General features: G+C 23.8%; 2 protein-coding genes across 2 annotated transcripts in view; both read left to right on the top strand.

The window, feature by feature from the left end:
• LOC128962748 (metabotropic glutamate receptor 3-like) overlaps positions 1-13,474 on the top strand; it is a gene marked incomplete at its 3' end in the record, with an annotated part of 35,767 nt that extends 22,293 nt beyond the window's left edge. Inside the window, exons 5-13 of the mRNA XM_054309150.1 lie at positions 4,130-4,326; positions 8,452-8,988; positions 9,714-9,836; positions 10,474-10,692; positions 11,671-12,028; positions 12,110-12,336; positions 12,411-12,628; positions 12,759-12,948; positions 13,254-13,474. Of these exons, the coding sequence (XP_054165125.1) occupies positions 4,130-4,326; positions 8,452-8,988; positions 9,714-9,836; positions 10,474-10,692; positions 11,671-12,028; positions 12,110-12,336; positions 12,411-12,628; positions 12,759-12,948; positions 13,254-13,474 (2,290 nt within the window). The remainder of the gene's footprint in view (positions 1-4,129; positions 4,327-8,451; positions 8,989-9,713; positions 9,837-10,473; positions 10,693-11,670; positions 12,029-12,109; positions 12,337-12,410; positions 12,629-12,758; positions 12,949-13,253) is intronic.
• Positions 13,475-14,461: 987 nt separating this feature from the next.
• On the top strand, positions 14,462-19,926 carry LOC128962890 (cleavage and polyadenylation specificity factor subunit 6-like). The gene is made up of 5 exons (XM_054309294.1): positions 14,462-14,892; positions 17,799-18,026; positions 18,108-18,277; positions 18,382-19,307; positions 19,376-19,926. Exons 1-5 carry the CDS (start codon positions 14,818-14,820, stop codon positions 19,735-19,737), a joined length of 1,761 nt encoding a protein of 586 aa, XP_054165269.1. The 5' UTR covers positions 14,462-14,817; the 3' UTR covers positions 19,738-19,926.
• Positions 19,927-22,376: the final 2,450 nt, after the last annotated feature.

Here is a 22,376-nt window from a genome sequence, read left to right as displayed (position 1 = left end):
TAATGTATCATTAGTTAATAACTTTTTCAATTCTTTATGGAGCCAAATAGATGTGTCTATAAATGATTCACAAACATCATCATCTTTACAGACATATGCTTATAAATCTTATATAGGTAAAGTTTTATATACTTCAGAAAGATCAAGGCAAACATATTTACATTATGAATTATTTACCAAAGAAAATATGAAAGGAGAAAATGTAAATATTCCTGTAAAACAAAGAATTGAATTAATTAAAAATGAAACAAGTGAACCTCCTCATACAGGAAAGTATGTTGAATTAGAAGGCAAATTATTTATCAGTATGTTTCTACAGACAAAATTACTTGTTGGTGGTACAAAATTAAATATAAGAATGATTCCCAATAGACCTGAATTTTATTTTATGACTAATGATAGTACATTAATACCTAGAATTCATTTTGAAGATATTCACTTTAATATTATTAAATGTCGAGTATCTGAAGATATTGTTGCAGCACATACTAAAAGTTTTAATATACATAAAGATGTTGCAGCAAAGTATATACTGAATAGAAGAGAAGTACGTACAGTTACCATAGATGCTGGCGCGCGTAGTAGAAATATAGAAAATGTTATTAATGGACAATTGCCGCATAGGGTATACGTAGCATTTGTAACTAATGAAGCTTACAGTGGATCATATACTAAAAATCCATTTAATTTTTATCATTTTGATATAAATTCTATTTCTTGTTTTATAAATGGAAATCAAATTGCAAGAAAACCATTTACGCCAGATTTTGGCAAAAACAAATATTGTCGTGAATACCTGGAATTATTTAAAGTAACTCAACAATATGATGAAAAAGGTAAAATGGATATAACTAGTGAAGATTATAAAAATGGTTTTACTATATTTGGATTTAATACAAATCAAGATCATACTCATGGTTATCAAGATACAGGTTACGTAAACGTTCCACAATATGGTATTATGAGATTTGAAATACATTTTGAAAAACCTCTACCAACAATTGTTAATGCATTATTTTATTACGAGTTTGAGAATTTAATAAGTATGTATAAAGACAAGTCTATAGCAATGGATTATCGTTAATAATGTTTACTACAGAAATTATCGAAAAATTAAATAAATTATCTAATTTTGGTGGTGTGTTTGCTAGAGATACACTACCAGTCTCAAATACTTTCCCATGTGGTATAATTGTAAATACTGATAAATCATCTGAACCTGGAACTCACTGGATAGCTATGTTTCTTAATGATAATGGTTATGGAGAATATTTTGATTCATATGGATCCCCGCCTTACTATTTAGAATATATCAATTTTTTAAATAAATATTGTCCTAATGGTATAAATTATAATAATATTACATTACAATGCACCACATGCATAACTTGTGGTGAATATTGTGTTAGCTATATAATCTATAAGTTAAAATATAATAAATCATTTAATCAATTTATAAATTTATTTAGTTGCGATAAAAATTATAATGATAAAATTATTAAACATTTATATAATTCTTTATAATATTTTTATTTTATTTAAATTTATGTATACAAATATTTTATTTTTTCTTTAAATCTTAATAACATGTAATTTTTAATAATTTACAATAATAAATTTTTTTAATTAATTGTGTTTTGTTTATTATATACATGTTCAATTAAACTATGTAATATTACGTAATGTCTAGTATGTCATTATTACTACTTATATATATATATATAAATGGTATTTTTCTGGTATATGTATAATATTTTTTGTTGTTTTGTTTTTTATGTAACATTTTATTTGATAAAAATTATTTATATACATTTATACATATATATATATATATATATTATTGCTAACAGTTAACTAAGTTAATATTATATAATATAAATGAGTTTTCTTGCTTTTTTTACTTAAATAAACAAAATAAATAAATTACTTAAGATATTATTTTATGTAACGTACAGTACATTCACATTATATATATTTTTTGATTACTATTTATTACATAATAGATACAAAAGCAATATTGTCGATTAGTTATATAATAATAATAATATAAAATGTCTATTTTTTTAATAATAAATATGAGTTTATATGTTTATATTCAACATAAGACTTACGTTTGATTAAGTTTTATGCAATAATTGTTGTTTAGTAATAAAATTCAAATTAAAAGATTATACAATACTTACTGTATAGTAAAGACTATATAAAAAAAATCTTAAATAATGTCTTATATATAAATTTTTGTATTTTATTTTTAGTTAATAGTTTATTTAATTTTTTAAAAAATGTTTTAATACTAGACAATAAAATCAATGATGGGGAAAAAATAAAGTTGATCAATAATTTTATTTAGTAATGCTATATATATTATAAATAAGATTATATTTTATATTATATTTACTTATTTTTAACAAGAATTTAATTTTATTAATTACTAGAAAAAGCATATTATATCTAAAAAGTTTGGCTTAACTTAAGCTTATCATTGCAAACGCACTATTGTTTAGTGAATTATATTATATGCTTTACAATACAATATATATAATTATATCATTATTTAGCCTAAAACAATAAAAAGCTTTTATACACAAAAAAAATTATAAGTCTATATACTGTATATAATATATTAAGTATATTAGGATATCAGATAAAAACAAAAAATATTTCATTTCTATTGACACATTATTTTTTATGTCTATAAATATATGACATTATTTTTTTAATATATTTATACATGTCTTAGATATTTAAGTATCAATATATATACTGTATATATACTGTATAATACATTGACTGAAACAAACAAAACAAAAATCAAAATTATTGGTTCACATAAAATATAAACTCACAAAAATATTGCACAATAACTCAACATATATTGATATATATATATATATATATATATATATATATATATATATATATATATATATATATATATATTATAGGATGATATCTAATAAATTATTTTTTTAAAAGTTGACAGATTTACAACAATTTTTTGTTGTTGTTGAACACTATTATTAGATTACTTTTTAAAAAAAAAAAATATGTTTAATAATAAAAAAAATTCAAATAAAATATTGATATATTATATCCTAGTATATTAAATTTATAGTACATTGTAGAGTATATGTAAAATAGTTATATTATATGGTATTATCTAATAATACTTTATATATAATATCTAATTTTAACTACAGGTTTAAGTTACATTATGTGGGCATATAATTATATAATACAACATGGATTAATATATAATAGCAAAAATGTGTCGGGATAATTTAATTAATTCCAATATAAGTATATATATATATATATAATAAAATAGATTATTTCTAAATGTAATAATACATGTATGGATTAATTTAAACAGTCGACAACAATAATAAATTAATTTTAATTAAACTTATTTTTTTTAATTATTTTTGTTTCCAAAAATATTGAAAGCATATTATCAACTATAATATGTGTTAACAAAATGATTAATTAATATAACTTTTAAGTTTTAATTATTTATTTAACAATTAGCAAAAATTTGTTTTTTTTAATAATTGACTATGTAATACAAATTGTATATAAATTAAGTTAAAAATTTTCCCATTTTCATAAAATTAACTGTAACTTTGATAATTAGTCTTAAAAAAATTTGCTGAAAATTATCAAATTGTGACAAAAATATATTTTCATAACAAAGAATATGTTAAATAAATAATAATATTAATAATTACTATTAATTAAAATTTACATCAACAACAAAAATAATGAAATTATTTAATTAAAATGAGTTTCCTGTAAACAATTGTATATTTAATTTATCCAACAAAAAAAAATATTTATAATTGCATTAAATTTTGAACTCACAAATTTCATGAATATTCTGTATAGTTATAGACCAAAACATATGGTATTTTTGTGTTAACTTTAATTTTTTAATTTCTATATAAAAGTGTAAAACCCGGAACCAAACAGTTTTGATTTTGATAATAATTATTATTATATAATTTATATAATCTGATAATTAATTTTGATTTAAAACGATATATATATATTAGATTACCTAATTTATAATCGATAGATTTATTTTTTTTCTAAATATTATTATTTTATTATTATTATCGCAATTTGAAAGGACATTCCGCTGGACATACGTATCGGTTGTCTATTCGGACACTGATTACGGCAATAAAGGCTACGATTTGCTACAGGAGTTAGCCTACTATCACAATATATGCTTTTCCAGTCCACAGGCCATCAATGTTGACCACTTTGCCGACGCCGACTATGATAATGTTATCAAAAATTTGATGCATAAAATCAATGCTAGAGGTTAGTGTCAACTTTTTTTCCATAATTTGGTTGATATACGACTGTCCCACAATAGTGGACTTCCCCCATCCTATTTATAGTATGGTATTTATGTGTTGTAATATTGATATAAATGCCAATGAAATACTGTACAATCGATTTTCTATAAACTGGTATTTAATATGATATTAACACTTTTATAATATAAAATACTGTTTTATACAGTATATTGAAATTCAATAATTGAATTCAAAAATATTTAGTATTTTTTATGTTATTTATTTTACTCTTTTGTAATACAGTATATAACCGATATTATGAATCATAATAATATGATATACAATACAATATAATTACAATTGTGAATAGATATCATATATATATATATATATATATATATATTTACATTGAGTACTTATATTGTATACTCTATTAGATATAGTATACCCTGTAGTATATACTTAGTCTATGTGTGCTGTTTTAATATTCATATGGATATAGTTTATCAAAAATAAAAATATTTGATTAATAAATGTTATAAATATTTACTTCATTGACAATAATGATGATAACTTATGTATATATGAAACATAATATCTTTGATATACAAAATATTTATATAACATATTAATTCAATATACGGTATACAGTATATATAAGAAACAACTTTTTATGCAAACATTTAACGATTACAGCTTTAAGCGTATTATTGATTATACTTTACTATTATTATTATAAATTGTGTTTTTATATAATATTTTATAATACAATACATAAGAATAATAATATATAATTCAAACTTTATGTTGCATTTAATTTTCTTATAGTTTTAAATCAAAATTCTTTTGTCCAAAAAAATAATAAAAAACAAATCATTTATCATATTTTTGTCGTTTAAATTCAATAACAGTACAAAATTTATTATATAAAAATAAAAAAATAAAGTCTAAAATAAAGTATAGTATAGTATAGTAAAGTATAATATATCAGAAGTTTTTTTATTATCACAAATATTATTAATATATAAACTACAGTATAAGTAGATGTTATTTCCGCTTCAATATAATTCAATTTTAAAGATATTAAATTTATCATTAAATACACATTAATTTTATTTTCAAAAAAAAAAATTTCTATTTTAATTTAATTTTTGTTGTTGTTTTCAACTACTGGTATAATAAAACTATTAGTTTTGAAATTATCAAATTTAATTATCACTTAATTAAAATAATAAACTATAACTTAATTGATTTGTTAGAATATAGACTAATTGTTTATAAATAATGATTTATCATTTATTTAAACTTTAAAATATTTTTCATACAACAGCAACAACAAAAAAAACACATATAAATCAAAAAAGTAATTATTATTTTGTTACTAAAATACTGTGTGTATATATGCAATAATAATCAGTGAAATATATAATTAAGTAATAATTTATAAGATTATAATAATGTTATAAACTAGCAATTTATTCAATAAACATATAATAATCCTTGAACTCGATTAGAGTTATCAAACAATTTTTATCTACCATTGAATTACTGTATATTTATATTTATTTGTATATCTTATACCATATATTGTATATATAAATATAAACAATTTACAGTAGAGTACAAATAATTTAATTAACAATCAAAATAAAAATATTATAATTTAATATTAGTTCTAGTATTTCTAGTACTAATATTATTACAATTATTTTAACAAAACATTAAATGTATGTTAACTGAGTGTTATATACTATTTATTTATTTATTTTTTGAAAATAGGATTTAATTTGATTAACTTAAATGGATGCACACTAAACATATTAATTTATGATATTATAGTAAAACATTAAGTTTCATAGTTAAATATTTGCTATATTTTAGCTATTATAATAAAACCCATATATATTTTCTAATATTAATATATTCAACAACAAAAACAAATACATAATAATAACAGAATACAGAATATTCTTTAATCAATTAAATTATTGACAACAATATTATTCTTATTTTTAATTAAATATAAATTTTAATTAATACCGCAAACATGATTAATAGTAGTTTTTGCAAATATAATACTATACATAATTGCATTTTTATCTAATCGTTTTAATATATTATTATCATAAAATTGTCAGCAAATTATTAGACATCAAAAAACAAAAATTACTAAAATATAATTATTTTAATAAATTGCAAAATAAATTAGATTAATAAAAAATATTAGATAACATATTTAAAACTAAACTTTTAATTTTTTTTGTCGAAATTTCAATTTGTTTATATATATATATATATATATATATATATATATTTATATACTTACTTAATGATTACTTAACTTTTTAATTATTATTATTATTAAAATTAATTTATTGATGATTGGCTTATAAGATAAACAATTTTTGTTTAATTTATATTATAAATTAATTTACACTAATTTTTTTAGTTTTTTAAAAATAATAAACGTTTAATATTTTATATAAATATTAATATCTCAATTTGAATGATTAATCTATTTATTATATTTTAATAAATAAAATTATATTGAATATTAAAATAAATAATCTAATTATTTATGTATCGCTCAAAATATAAATATAATTAATATTTAATTGACTTTACTATGACATTGAAAATCTTTTTTTGAAATGTGTTTTTTTTTGTTGAATCATAAAAAAATCGATTATCAAAATAAAGTTTTAGATTTCAGATTTCAAAAAATTATTTAAAGTATATTATATTTCATTAGTTAAAAACCGAAAATATTTTCAAAAAAAACTTGAAAAGTTTTGTTTTCTGAAATCTATACGAGCCTTTTTTTTGTGTGTGTGTGTGTGTGTGTAGCAATTTTTTTGCGAATTTTGAAATTCTGACTTCAGATTCGGTTAGAGGACTACTAATAATGTATTGAAAAGTTGAATTAAAATTTTGATATTTCTTCGGGAACATGGACAAAATGGCTGCCAAAGTAAAAAAAATTTTAAGAAATTTTTTTAAAGTATAGATTTGAATAAAGCATCAAAAACAAGCATAAGAAATATGCATTAAAATTTTGATCTCTTCGGGATCATAAAGAAAATGGCGGCCAAAGTAACAAAAATTAGGTAAAAATTTTAACGTTTAGAATTGTAAAGAGCATCAAAAAAATGATATAATATTTCAGCATATTTTTTTTAAATGGCGGCAAAAGTATAAAAAAATTTTATTTAATGTATATTTGACCAGTTTTTAAATTTTTATATATTATATAGCCGCTATAACTAATGGTTTTCAATGCTATTCAAGTTTTTTTTCTGAAAATGCTTTCTAGCATTCTTAACTGGTTTATTTTAAAAACAAAAATTGCATTATATTTACATTTTATTTTGTTTTATTGAAGTCATTGTAAACACAAATAACTGTTAATATTTGAAGTCATGGATATATTGTACTATAATATACTAATAATATATATTTTTATCGCAACTGTTTGAACAAAACATTGAATTAATGGCAAATTGTTTGAACTAAATATACAAATACAAACACATTTGCTATTTTTTGATTACTATTATATTAATATATATTATATATATATATATATATAAATATATATTGAAAGTACAGAATTAGTGCATTGGATTATAAACTGTTTGCTAAAAATAACTTTTTTAGCACAGAATTGATAACAACAACAACAAAAATAAAGATAAATATTTAAGTTTTTTATTTTGAAAAAATTAAATATTAATGAAAAATAAAATTTGTTTCGATATAATCCTTTTTTCACATATTTATTATAAAATTTTTTCAACAACAAAAAAAATGGGATAATAAATACTTTTGAATTATTATTATTATTATTAAATAACAATACATTTTATAATTTAAAACAAATTTCAGGATTAATTGATATAATAATAAAAAACAAATTTACTGTAAATTATTTAATACAGTATATCATTTTAAATAATTATTTTCCAACAACAAAAAATACATATAAAACAGATTATTATAGTCTAAATAATTTATAGACAATGATTTTACCAATATATCATATATAAAAAATTTTTGCACATAAACTATATATTTTTAACAAAATAATTGCTTATCTTATTTTCAATCTAACCCTACATTTTGAACAACAATTATGTCTTATAATCAGTGGTAGTAGTATTTACCGACAAAAACACGGCCCGCAACATAATGGCGGCCGCCAAACGTCGAAACGCTATCAATCGGTTCATATGGATCGGCAGCGAGGCCTGGGCCTGTCGGGATTCGGTAGTCAAAAATCTTGAGCACGTAGTCGAGGGTGCCATCACTGTTACGCCATTGGTCCGGCCGATAGACGGCTTTACCGAATACTTTACCAATTTGACGCCAAACAACAACAATCAACTGAATCCGTGGTTCAACGAGTTCTGGGAGGAACACTTCAAATGTAAATTACCACAGTTTCAGACAACACCGTTCAACGAACCCTATCCGCACTGGTGTTCGCAGACCCGGTCCATATCGCCTGACTTTCGTCAGACACCTTCACTGCATTTTGTTAGGGACGCGGCCTATGCTTTTGCCTACGCTCTCGACGATATGCACAAAGACAAGTGTGGCTCAGATGCCGACGGTCTGTGTCCGCAAATGATGGACATCGACGGCGCCGATCTCAAAAAGTATGTCGAAAAAGTCAACTTCAAAGGTAATTATTAATAACAACTAAAATAAACATTTTTTTAAAAATGCTATATATTTTGTATTTATAAATATATAAATATAATGTGACCTAAAATTTTATGATTTAATCAAAAAATTTATTGTATATTTAATTAATTACTAGTAATTAATTCAATGCGCGTGCAATGTATAGTCGAGTAAACAAATAAGTGATAAATTGTTACTCCTTTTTTTAAAAAAAAAATTAATAAAAATATTTTTAAACAAAAGTTTCTATAAAAATGACATTAATTTTTATACAAAACATAACTATATTGTATATGATTTAGTATTGCATTTTTACCCATAATATATACAAGTGCTTAATCTACTGGATATTTATTTTAACATTTTAATTAAATGGATACTTTATATTTATGTTTTTATATAATTAATTAAATAATAAAAACAATCTACAAAAAAATACAATTTAATATGAATTTTAACAGAAACTTAACAAATTATTTAATAAATTTAATTTTAATAATTATAATTAATTTAATTATAAATTTAATAAACATCTATTTAGGGTTTATTTATTTTGTTGTTTTGTTAAATAATAGATTTATTTATACGACTATATATTATTTCTTATCAAACAAATTATTAAATTATTAATGCATAACTAATCGCATTTATATAAAAAAACTAATTACAATTATAATAATATTGTTTATATATATATATTTGCATAATTGAATGCACCGTTAGATGAAAGCGGCAAAACATTCCGATTCCTGCCCAGTGGTGATGCCCCTCCACGGTATAGTGTCATCAATTTTCAGCGCCTACCTAATGGCTCGTTTGAATGGAGACCAGTGGGCACCTATATGCGTGAGTTGACTAAATTAAATTGCTATACTGTACCGCATATACCGTATATATATTACTATTGAATATTACCAGTTTAATAAATCTTGAAAAAACACTTAACTATAGTTAGACATTAGTTACGATAAGATAGACATAATGTTTGGGTTAATAGTTGTTTTAGTAATATTATTATAATTATTTACACATTTTGTTAGACATTTAAAAGAAAAACAATATATTTCGTTAAGCTTATCGCTTGAATATAATAATATCTATCAAAAAAAAGTTTAGTAATATTTTTTGTTTGTTATAAAATGTTTTTTTTGTTTGGTGTCTAACAAATAATTATATTGGTAAACATCAAACAATACAATAAATTTATACAGTATATGATTATATCAACAATTAACCTACCAGTATAAACTATATAAATTATATTTATGTATTAGCTATTTTATCAAATAAAAGATTTAAAGTAAAATTTTTTTGATGAATATATATATAGTTATTTATTTAATGTAAATTATATAATATTTTTTATATGATATAATGACATTATATAAATTCATACAAACATACAAAAAGATTTTATTATAAAAAAACATATTATTTGTTTTATGTGTTTCGCAACAACAACAACAACAATAACAACAAAAAGTGGCCAATGATGGTGATGTGGCCCGACTTGAGTTGGACATCAATGCCATGCGTTTCAAGCACGACCAACCCCACTTTCCCCGATCGTTTTGCAGCGAACCGTGTCGGTCGGGTCAGGCCAAACTACAGCTTGAGGGCGACACGTGCTGCTGGCTCTGTACTAACTGTTCAACATATCAATACCTGGCCGATGAATACCATTGCGAGGACTGTCCGTTAGGTATTTCTAAAAAAAATAAAAGATAAAAGTTTTAATTTAAATAAACTATTGAAATATTCTTATATATTGTTTTAATTGACTTATAATTAATTTTAATGTTAACTTTTAATTTATTTTATTAATATTATATATTTTGCTTTTATAATATATGTTTTTTTGTGTATACAGTAATTGGTTAATAAATAAATTATAGTTTTTTTTGTTAAATTTATACAGTATTTTACTTAAAATTCACTAGAATATATATATATATATATATTATTTTGATAAAACTAATATTTCGAAATTTTGAAATTTTGAGTATTTTAGTACTAGATTTTTATACTAAAATTTTAATTTATTTTTTACAAAACATAATAATTTAAAGATTAAATGAAACCTTTTTAAAGTTAAAATATAAATTAACAAAATAATAATGTATAGAAAAACATTTTAAGTGCTAATTTTATACCGATATAAAGTTTATACTGTATTATATATTTATATACTTTTCCTACAGACATACAAATACTTTATATACAAATACAAACATCTAACAAATTGTATATAATTTTTATTTTATGTTATAATATAGCAAAATATATGTCAATTAATTTATCATTTAGTAGTAATAATAATACAAGAATTCATACAAATTCTGTGTCCATAACATTACTATAGTTTCAATTTTATTGGTATTTTACACATATTATTATTAGTGGTAGTAATAATAGTTCAATGATGTTGTATTGATATAATTATTTTTAGTTTAAATTTTAAAATTTATTTTAGATTAATTTTTTTGTTTTCAAATAATAAAAACAAAATCTATTTTTATTTTAGTTTTATTTAATTGTCTATCAATTGTAATCAATAATTAAGAAAAATAACCCGAATTTTACTTTTAAATATTATATTCACATATAAATTTTTTTTATTAGATAGAAAATAAGTAAAACTAAAAATATATTATAATTTATATAATATATTTATTATTAGGAACATTACCGTCAAACAGTAAGACCCGATGTCTGTCCATAGAAGAAGCCTACCTGAGCTACACGGACTGGTGGGCCATAGGTATCATGGCGTTTGCCATACTGGGTATGACAATCACGGCGTTTATTATACTAGTGTTTTGGTTGTACAGTTCGACTCCCATTATCAAAGCGGCCGGCCGTGAGCTCAGTTATCTACTATTGGCCGGCATATTGCTATCGTTTAGCATGACATTTGTGATTGTATCGAAACCCAGCGCCTGGACCTGTGGTTTGACCAGATTTTTTCTCGGCTTTTGCTATACTATCTGCTATTCGGCTATTGTCACAAAAACCAACCGAATTCATCGTATATTTAAGTAATCATTTTTAAAATCAATTGAATGAATTTACATATACTGTAATATAATATTATATATTGTGACACCATTTATGTTTAGGAGGCGCCGTTCGTGTACTAAACCAAAATATACATCACCGCAGTCCCAGCTAATCATTACTGGACTATTGATATCGATTGAAGTGATGGTAAACGCTTGTTGGCTATTCTACGACAAACCGGACGTCACGCATGTCTACCCGAGCCGCGAGGCCAACGTACTCATATGTCTCGGATCGGACAACACATCCTATCTCGTGGGACTTGTTTATCCATCCATTTTGATCGGTATTTTTTAACAAAATAGTTAATTTTGTATATATATATATATATAACTTACAATATAACCAACAAAAATACAGGATTCTGTACAGTGTATGCGTTCAAAACCCGCAAATGTCCCGAAGGTTTCAATGAGGCCCGATATCTGACATTCACAAACTATACCACTTGTGTCATATGGTTGGCATTTCTGCCGTTGTTCGTGTTGAGCACCAGTACTGTCATCCGATCGGTTACATTGAGTTTCCTGTTAAGCCTGAGCGGCGCCGTACAGATTGCCTGTCTATTTGTGCCCAAAGTAAGTCTAAAATTTATTTTTAATTAAAAAAAATATTTGTTATGATACTAAATATTATATAAATTTTTGTTGTTGAAAAAATTATTTGTATTTTGTTGAAAAAAAATATTATTATTATTATTATTATTAGGTATATATTGCACTATTGAAACCTGAGAAAAATACCAAAGAAAATGTTATGTGCTGTCATTCACAACAATTCAACCGAAATCGGGCCACAAATTATACGCAAACATCGGTTTCGTCGGCTGCCGGAGCCAACAATGTTGCCAAAGGTATGGCCACTCAAGCAGGCAATCCACAAGTTTTAGTTAACGGAGGTATTAAAACTTTATATATATATAAATATCTTATATATAAAAATTATATAAATAATATATATAGACTGTATGTACAATAATTATTTCAATTTAAATAGTAGTTTGAATATAATTTATATATACAGTATATGTTTGGAGATTTTTTTAGTATAAAAATATATTTAATAATTTAAATCAAAATAATTTTTTAAGACATTAACCAACAAACTTAAGTAAGCATAAAATTTCGTAAATAAAAATAAATTGTTTTAATTTTTTATTTCTCTCTCTCTCTCTCTCTCTCTCTCTCTCTCACTTATAATTAGATTGTATGCAAAAAATAAAATCTGTACAACAATTGGCATCAAAAACAGCAGTCAGTGCTCTAACCCATACATCAAGCACTGTGTCACTGACCAGTAGTCCAACCATACCAACCATTGTCAATGCCATTAACAATGTCGACACCAACCATAGTATTAGTAGTAGTAGTAGTGTCTGTCAGCTGCCAAATGGCGACCAATTGACCGCATCATTGAAGCCTAGAAAACAAAATAATGACTATTTTATGTCATAAACAGTTAAAATGTCATTTAAAAAAAACATTGAAATTTATAGTATAGTATTATAATTATAAATTATTTATAGTATTAGCACATTTTTTTAAAAATCTAAAACATAAATCACTTTATATATGATATATTAAATGTATAGTATAATGAAAATTGTTATTTTATGAAAATTTGAAAAATTAAATATATATATATATATAATATTGATATTATATGATATATTGCTTGATAATTAACGATTCAGATTCTATTGTATAAAAATTTTGACAAAATTTATATTTTTTGACATTTACTAAAAAAAATATTTAAAATTGAAAAATTCAAGTGTCAGGGGAGTAATTAGTTTGGTTTTGTTTTGGTAATCAAATATATATATTATGTGATTTGTTATTATTAAAAAAAATAATAATTGTTATTTTAAAAATTCATTGATAAATTGGACCAATTGATTTAATATAATACTAAATAACAACAAAAAGTTATAATAAATATATTTTATGTTAATTATTAAAAATTTATATTTATGTATATTGTATATTAATATTGTTTTACATATTATTATTATTACTACTATGTTTAACAAAAAAAAAATTAAATTAAAAATAATTTATTTCATTACAAATTTCGGTAATAAAAAAAATAATATTACTAATTTCAGACATAAGTATCCCCCCAAACATATTACCCCCCGGTTTTAAACTAAAAATTTACAACAAAAAAAATCAATTTATTGTTTGGCTTTTAAATTAATTAAACAAAAACAACAAMAAAAACTTTTTTTTATTAAAAAAAAWCACAWATAATATTATTATTATTTAGTGTTTTATTATTATTATTATTATTACAAGTAGTATATAAACTTTATAATACATTATAAACTTTAAATTGGTTTTAAACTTTAAATAATAATAATAAAAGTTTAATAAACACATTATTAAAAGTATTACAATATTAGTGTTAAAACACGTAATATGTGAACGACTCGAGTCATTGTTCAATAATAATACACTAATATTATATTAAGCACTGGTATTATAAAAGCTAACTGAGCGCTCACATAGGCATATCTCTCTCTCTTTAGGACTGAGCTCAACGTTAAGCGCCGCACACACACACAAAACACAACCATTTGCTTTGGGGATACCATCACTACTACAACTATAACTGACTGACTGACTGACTGACCACACCATCCCTTTTACTACCCGACCGACTGACTGACTGACGGACAACTATCTCATCGACGAAGACGACAACCACTGCCGTCATTCATATCATCCGATAGAGCGAAACGACAACTACCGGCGCTGACACACACATGTCGACCGCTGACCCGAATAACGCCGATAACATCGATCTGTATGCCGACGATTTGGGCGAAGAGTTCAATCAGGTTTGCCATCCATTAAACAAAACACATATAAATGACACCAAAAATTAATTAATTAATTAATACAAAAACAATACTGTATTGTACTGTCACTACCAGATAATTATACTACTAGTGTTGCAAATTTCACTGTTTTTTTTTTTGAATTTATTTATTTGTTTGTTTGTTTGTTGACAGTTTCGACAAAATTATTTAAACGTAAATTTTTTTAATGATTTAATTAAACAACAAAAAATTGATTTAAATGTTAGTTTTTTTGTTTGTTTAGCGACTCTCCCTTTATCTCCCGTTCCCTCTCTCTCTCTCTCTCACAACACTAGTCACTACTACTACTATTATTACTACTACTGTTACCAATACACTACACACTATACACACTGTGCTATACATATACTATATAATATTGAATGCATTATATACACTATAATATCATATATATATACTCTTGAAGACACCATTAATGTCTCCTTTTTTTTAAAAAAAAAATATTTATATATCTATTGTGTGGTTATTATAATGATATAAACAGACATTTGTTGTGACATTTTTTTTTGTTTGTTTGTTTAGTTGACATGTCGTCCGAATATATGATTGCAATTAACAATCAATTGTTTGTTTGATTTTTTTTGTTACAATTATTATATAATTATACTAAATATATATATACAGTCAATGAAAACATATCTATACAACACTATTGTTATTAAATTGCCATTGAATTTGACATTCAATACAATACTACTAGCGTTTCATTAGGTTTTTAAAAATAATTATTTTTGAGAATAACAATCAATTGTATTATTAAAGTAATTAATAATATTTTAATAGTCAGACAGTGATTATAATGTGTTGAAAAACATTAAATTTATTTATTAAATACAAATTTAAATCTATATTATATTTATTATTATTTTTTAAAAAAATTATAGTTGAAAAAAATATTGATTTACATTGTGATATTTTTTTATTATCAAAAAAAAGTTATATAATTTTATTATTGATTGCAATGTTGTTTGTGATGTGCCATAGTATTGATTTTATAAAAAAATATGTGATTATAATATTTTAATAATGTATATAAAAAATAATAATTTTGAATATAAAATTATAAACATATTTTAATTAATGGGTAAAAACGGTATTTTTTAAATAAAAAAAAGAGTTATATTTAATTGAATTACGGTTTGAATACAATGTTTTTTTAATTATTTTTTTTATCAAATTGTATTAAAAATATTATTTATTTAACAATTTTTAATATTTATTTTTTTTGTTAATAGTTTATATATTTTTGTTTTATTTGATATATCTATCTAACTTATAAATTTATTTTTAATTATGCTATTTATTTATAATATAAAAAACTTCATTTAATAATAATTATAAGTTAATTAAAATATACTATAAATTTACTATTTTTAAAACTTATAAATTACACCAAAAAATATAATTTAAGTAAACAAAAATTGTTCATAACTTTTATAAATATGAAAAACTAATTGCTATTTAATTATAGTTAATTACTGTAATTATTAGGTGTTTTTAAATATACATTATAATTAAATGATTACCGGTAGTTATAAATTATAATTTATTATTATTAAATTTATAATTAATATTTTTTTTGTTATAATTTCATATATAATATAATATATTTTTTAATTAATGTTAAAATATTGGTTTTTATATGTACTTTACATTATTATGTAGTGAATTGTAGGCGAAAACAAAAAAAAGTTTATTCACTATATAAATGATTGATAAGTACTGTACATAATGTTATTTAAACAAATAATTAATAATAATTTTTATTATAAAAGAAATTAATATACTGTACATAAATTATAGTAAATTAATTAATTTTATCTATCCGTGTGTATACATATAATATTGAAAATGACATTAATTTTTTAGATGATTATTATAAACAAAAATGATAATAACAAATATTGTGTACATAAAACTGTATATTTATTTATTTTTTGATACAATCAATAATAATTAGTTATTAGCTTTAAAAACATGAGATGTACTAAATATAATTAAGTGCCATATATTTGTACAATTAATTTGTTAGCAATTATTTAAACAAAAAAATGCTCAATTTTTATATAATATAAGATATTTGTGATATTATGAATGATTTTTGTACACAATTTAGGAAATTATTTAATGAAAGTTATGTAAAAAATAATGAAATAATTATTTATTTATTTTTTTGATAAAATATTAGTTAAACATTATATCTAAATAGGAATATTAGTTAATTTAATTGTTGAATTAATTTTTTAGTTATTTTTATAGTTAATGCAATTTAAATGTAGAATATTATAATTTATGACTTATTTATATTGTAAAATAAATTATCGGTAATTTAATAAATAATTAAAAATAAGGTTATATATAGAAGGGGTTTATTGTTTGTATAAGTACTGTATAACTTAAAAAGATATTTAAAATTGTTTTTTTTTAATAAATGGTTTAACTATAAAATTGTTTAAAAATATATTTATAATTTTTGGTTGTATAATGAAATTAATTAATCTTAATATTATTATTATTACTTACTATTCTATCGTATTATTTATATATTCAATTTAATACATAAATATATGTTAATTAAGTTTGTCAATTATAACAATTATTGGTATATTATTTGAAAAATATTAATTAATTTTTTTAATGTATACAATCAAACTTTTTTTTATCAAAATAAATAAAAAATTAACAAACGTATGAACACAACAAATAGTTTTTTTTAAACAATTTATTTCACACACAACTATATATATATTTATTATAATATAGTATATAGTTTATTATATACCAGTATTAGATAATTAACTACAATAATTAATTGTATATTAAAACGAAACAAATTTTTGAAATTGAAACCCCATTTATATTAGGAAAATGATTACAACGACCCGAACAGTGACCTCTACGACGTTGTGATAACACCGTCGACTAAACGGGGCGGCGATGACGACGACGACTATGGTCTACCGCAAGATAATGGCAACTCTAACCATCACAATAATAATGACAATACAGGCGACGGCCTCGGCATTAGTCTTAGCGGTAGTGGCGGTCCGCCATCCAAAAAGATTGGCCTCTATGTGGGCAACCTTTCGTGGGTTAGTCGCGGCTTTCCTTTAGAAAACAAAAGTTTTATATTAACAGATTTTATTGAATTTGTGTTTTGTTTGTATTTTTAGTGGACCACCGATCAGGACGTTATGGACGCCGTACTTGATTTGGGTGTCAATGATATATTTGAGGTGAAATTTTTCGAAAATCGGGCCAATGGCCAGTCAAAAGGTTTTTGTGTGATAACATTGGGTTCGGACGCATCGGTTCGGACAGTCATCGAAAAGTTACCAAAAAAGTATGTTTACTCTTAGTTTACAACAATTACCGTTAGTTTTTGTGTGTGCTGTTTGTGTTTGTGTTTGTCTTATGACCGCTTATTATCCGATATGTATTTATTAGTGAACTTCACGGACAGAATCCGGTGGTCACTCCGTGTAATCGACAAAATTTGAATCATTTTGAAATGCAATCGCGAAAGACAGCTCCCGGAGGCGGCGGGCCAGGAGCAGGAAATCAGCATTTGGGCGGTCAGCAACCGTATCCCAATCAAAGAGGTCCGCCACCGGCTGGCGGAATGCGTCCGCCGCTAATTCAGCGTCCAGTTAGGCCAAATGGCCCATTAATACCGGGACAACCGCGTATGGGTATGCCTCAGGGCGGACCGTTTGGAGGCGGCCAGCCTCAATGGCAACCGGGAATGCCGAATCCACCACCGCGTCCACCAGCACCCATGCATCCCGGAGCGCCACCAGGAATGGGCAATATGCCATTGATGCGAATGCCGCCACAACAACCCAGAGGTCCTGTTCCTAATCAGCCACTATTGCGCGGTCCGAGCACTCAAAACGATCCACGAATGGCACATCAGGGCGGACCGATGCCCGACTGGGCCGATCCGCATGGGCCACATCCACACGGACCGCCAGGTTCTCAAAATATGCTTATGCCACAACCAGGACAGGCACAGCCACCGCCATCAATGCCACCCAGAGATCAATTTTCCGGCCAGGTTCCTGGAATGCCGCCCGTCGGCGGTCCTCATCCACCCGGTCCGGCACCTCATGTTAATCCGGCGTTTTTCAATTCACAACATCACATGTCGTCCGGTCCGCAACAGCAAGGCGATCAATTTGGCAATCGTATGCCACCCGGTCCAGTTCAATATGGTGGACACGGCGACTATCGAAGCGGCGGACCGATGCCGGGCATGGATGGCGGACCCATGTCTATGCAGATTAGCGATCAAGAGTTTGAAGAGATTATGTCGAAAAATCGAACCGTTTCGAGCTCTGCCATTGCTCGGGCCGTTACGGACGCATCATCGGGTAAGTCATACAAACAAACACATTGGATGTCAGTTTTAATTTTTTAATTATTATTATTGAATATTTAGGAGACTTTGCCGCAGCTATCGAGACACTGGTGACCGCCATATCATTGATCAAACAATCAAAAGTGGCAAACGACGAACGGTGCAAAATCCTCATCAGTTCACTACAGGATACACTGCATGGCATCGAAAGCAAGTCCTACAGCAGCGGCGGTTCATCGCGAAAGGATAGGCCCCGATCGCGGGACAGATCGCGCGAACGATCCTCACGTCGGGAAAAATCGCGAAGAGATCGGTCGCGTAGTCGTGAACGCGAATATCGGGAACGCAGTCGCGATCGCTATCACGAATCGGACAGATATCACGAATCGGAACGAGACTCTCGGCGCGATCGGGAACGCGATCACCGAAGTAGTCGTCACTAAAAAATCGACGAAAAACAAAACCAATAATAAAATAAAGACATAATTTTATATATCATTGAATAAAACGCCGATTCATTGGACGGAAATGAATAGATACTTCATTTAATTGCCACTTATTATTGATATAATAATAATAATAATAACTTAAATATTATTACAATTTCTATTATTAATTATTTCCTAATTATATCTAATTATTAAATACCATATGATTTGTTTACAAACAATAAAATAATTACATAAATTATTATTAATTATCTTAAACTTTTAAAACATAGCATTGAAAACAAACATACATCATAAAATAAAACCCATTATAATTTTTCAATTTTAATTAATAATTAATTAATGTACTTATAATTCAATTCATTACACATTGAAACAAATTATTATTTTATTTTTTAATTGATTTAATGTATGCCATAATAATCTTTATTAATCTGCTATTACGGTAATTGATTTGTTTTTTACAATTTTTTTTGTGTTGTTTAAGTATAATACACTATTTACACAATTATTATTTTTAATTATTATTATTATTAGTATAATTGTGAAATATTAAAAAAAAACAATATTTATTTTCATCAATATGTAAGACACCACAGTATTTATATATACATGTGTTGCTATAAAAAATTAAATCTTTAATTTATTTGTCTAATTTTTATTTTGTAAATTTTTATATATATTTAAAAAAAACCCCATTATAACAAACATAATTATCATTAATTTATAAAATTTTATTTATATATTTGTATAGTTATTTATATAAAAAAAACAACAACAAAAACTTACTAACAAACAAAAATTTATGTAAAAACTTTTTTTCGACAAAATTAAAACATTTGATTTCAATAATCGTTTTGTTTTTTAAATATTATGTAATTTATATAATTCATGTAATAATATGTATGTTTATCTACAATATTTTATTTTAAAACTATTATTATTAATAATACTATTTACTAAAGTAATTTACATGGTTGCTGTTAATATAATTTACCTTGTATATTATTTGTGATATAATAAATTGATGACATTAATATTGATTTTAAAAAAATTATTGTCATCCATTATCTTCCAGTGCTGCCATGATTAACACAATTAAATAAAGTGATTTTAATAAACTAATAATAATTATTATTAAAAAATTAATGTTTATATATATATATATTGATTGATAATAATGTATAATACAATTTCATCAATATAACTGTATATAAAATATAATTTTTAAAAAATAAAATAATTTTTAGATAATAAATTTTGTACTTTAAAATAAATTGTCATAAATTTCAATTAATTAGACCTATTTGATGTCATTATTAAAATTAATTTATATATATATCAGGGTTAAGCAAGGTTTTGGATTTTAGGGGGGGTAGACCGGGGTAAAATTTACAAAATTCTCGAAAAATCTTGGGGGGGGTATTGGGTGGGGTAAGATTTTTATTGCATTTTTAAACGGCAATTTTTTCAAAAATCCAAAATCAAGGGGGGGGTCAAGAGAAAATTCCCTAATATTCCCTTAAATTCCCGAATATTCCCATGTAAATTCGATAAAATTCCCATAAGTTCCCAGGAAAATAGGTAAAATTTACAAAAATACTAAAAAAAACTTTAACAAAAATAAAAAAAAGTTAAATTTTAACAAAAATAAATATTTTTAAAAAAAAATTTTAAAAATTAATAAAAACTTAAATTTTAGCAAAAAATAAAATAATAATGTATTAAATACTTAAAAATAGGTGATAAAGGCATTAATGATACACTGAGTTTTTTAGTATTTTAGTAATTTTTAACTTTTAAAATAATTTTTTAAATAATACTTAATGCTTATAGTTTATAGATATATATTTTTATTTTTTAATGTTATTTTTATGTAAATACTGATTGAATACTAATTATAAAATTAAAAATATTTTAAATTTTTTAGTTAAAATTTTAAAAATTATTAATAAAAACCTTGTAATATAAGTATTTATTTTTTTATTAACTTCTTAAACTATCTCAAACTTCTATTTATATTGTAATATGATTATTCTTTTCAACAAATTGGTATTTTTTAACTTTTTAGTTTAATATTTTAAGTAAAATTATGTTATTTTTTGATGAGTTTTAACGTTATTTTAACTTTTTTACTTATTTTTAATCAATAATTAGAATCATATAAATTTTAAAAACATAAAAACACTTACTAAAATAGTATTAACTAAAATTAAAATTTTTATAAATCTCAAAAAAATTTTCGGCGCCTTCGGCGCCGAAATTTTAGGGGGGGGTCATTTCTCCTCGTTTTTAAGCGACAATTTTTCCCATTTGGTCAAAAAGTCTGGGGGGGGTAAAATCCCAATTTCTCGATCTTAGGGGGGGTATTTTGGCCTTACCCCCCCTACCCCCCCCCCCTTACTTAACCCTGATATATATATATATATTTTCTAATAAGATTTAATTTAATTATATTTAGTTTTATTTATTTATGAAAAAAAACAATAAATAAGACAATGTTTTTTTCATAATAACTTTTTGTTTGAATTTATTTTGTTTGAAACAATTGTTTTAATTTTCATCAACTAATTAAGCAAACCTGTATTGTTTCAATAGTGACCGACAATTTTTACATGACTTTGATGGGGTCG

This window comes from Oppia nitens, unplaced genomic scaffold, assembly GCF_028296485.1.
Source record: "Oppia nitens isolate AA-2021 unplaced genomic scaffold, nextdenovo-longstitch-racon4-pilon3 scaffold6_pilon_pilon_pilon, whole genome shotgun sequence".
Lineage (NCBI taxonomy): Eukaryota > Metazoa > Arthropoda > Arachnida > Sarcoptiformes > Oppiidae > Oppia > Oppia nitens.
Note: the sequence above shows the minus strand (reverse complement) of the source record. Positions and strands in the feature narration are given on the sequence as shown.

Bases quoted from the DNA above. Each gene is read 5' to 3' on its own strand.
- LOC128962890 (XM_054309294.1), top strand. From the start codon at position 14,818: ATGTCGACCGCTGACCCGAATAACGCCGATAACATCGATCTGTATGCC. The intron at 14,893-17,798 runs GTTTGCCATCCA...CATTTATATTAG, and splicing joins TGGGCGAAGAGTTCAATCAG to GAAAATGATTACAACGACCC. The intron at 19,308-19,375 runs GTAAGTCATACA...TTGAATATTTAG, and splicing joins CGTTACGGACGCATCATCGG to GAGACTTTGCCGCAGCTATC.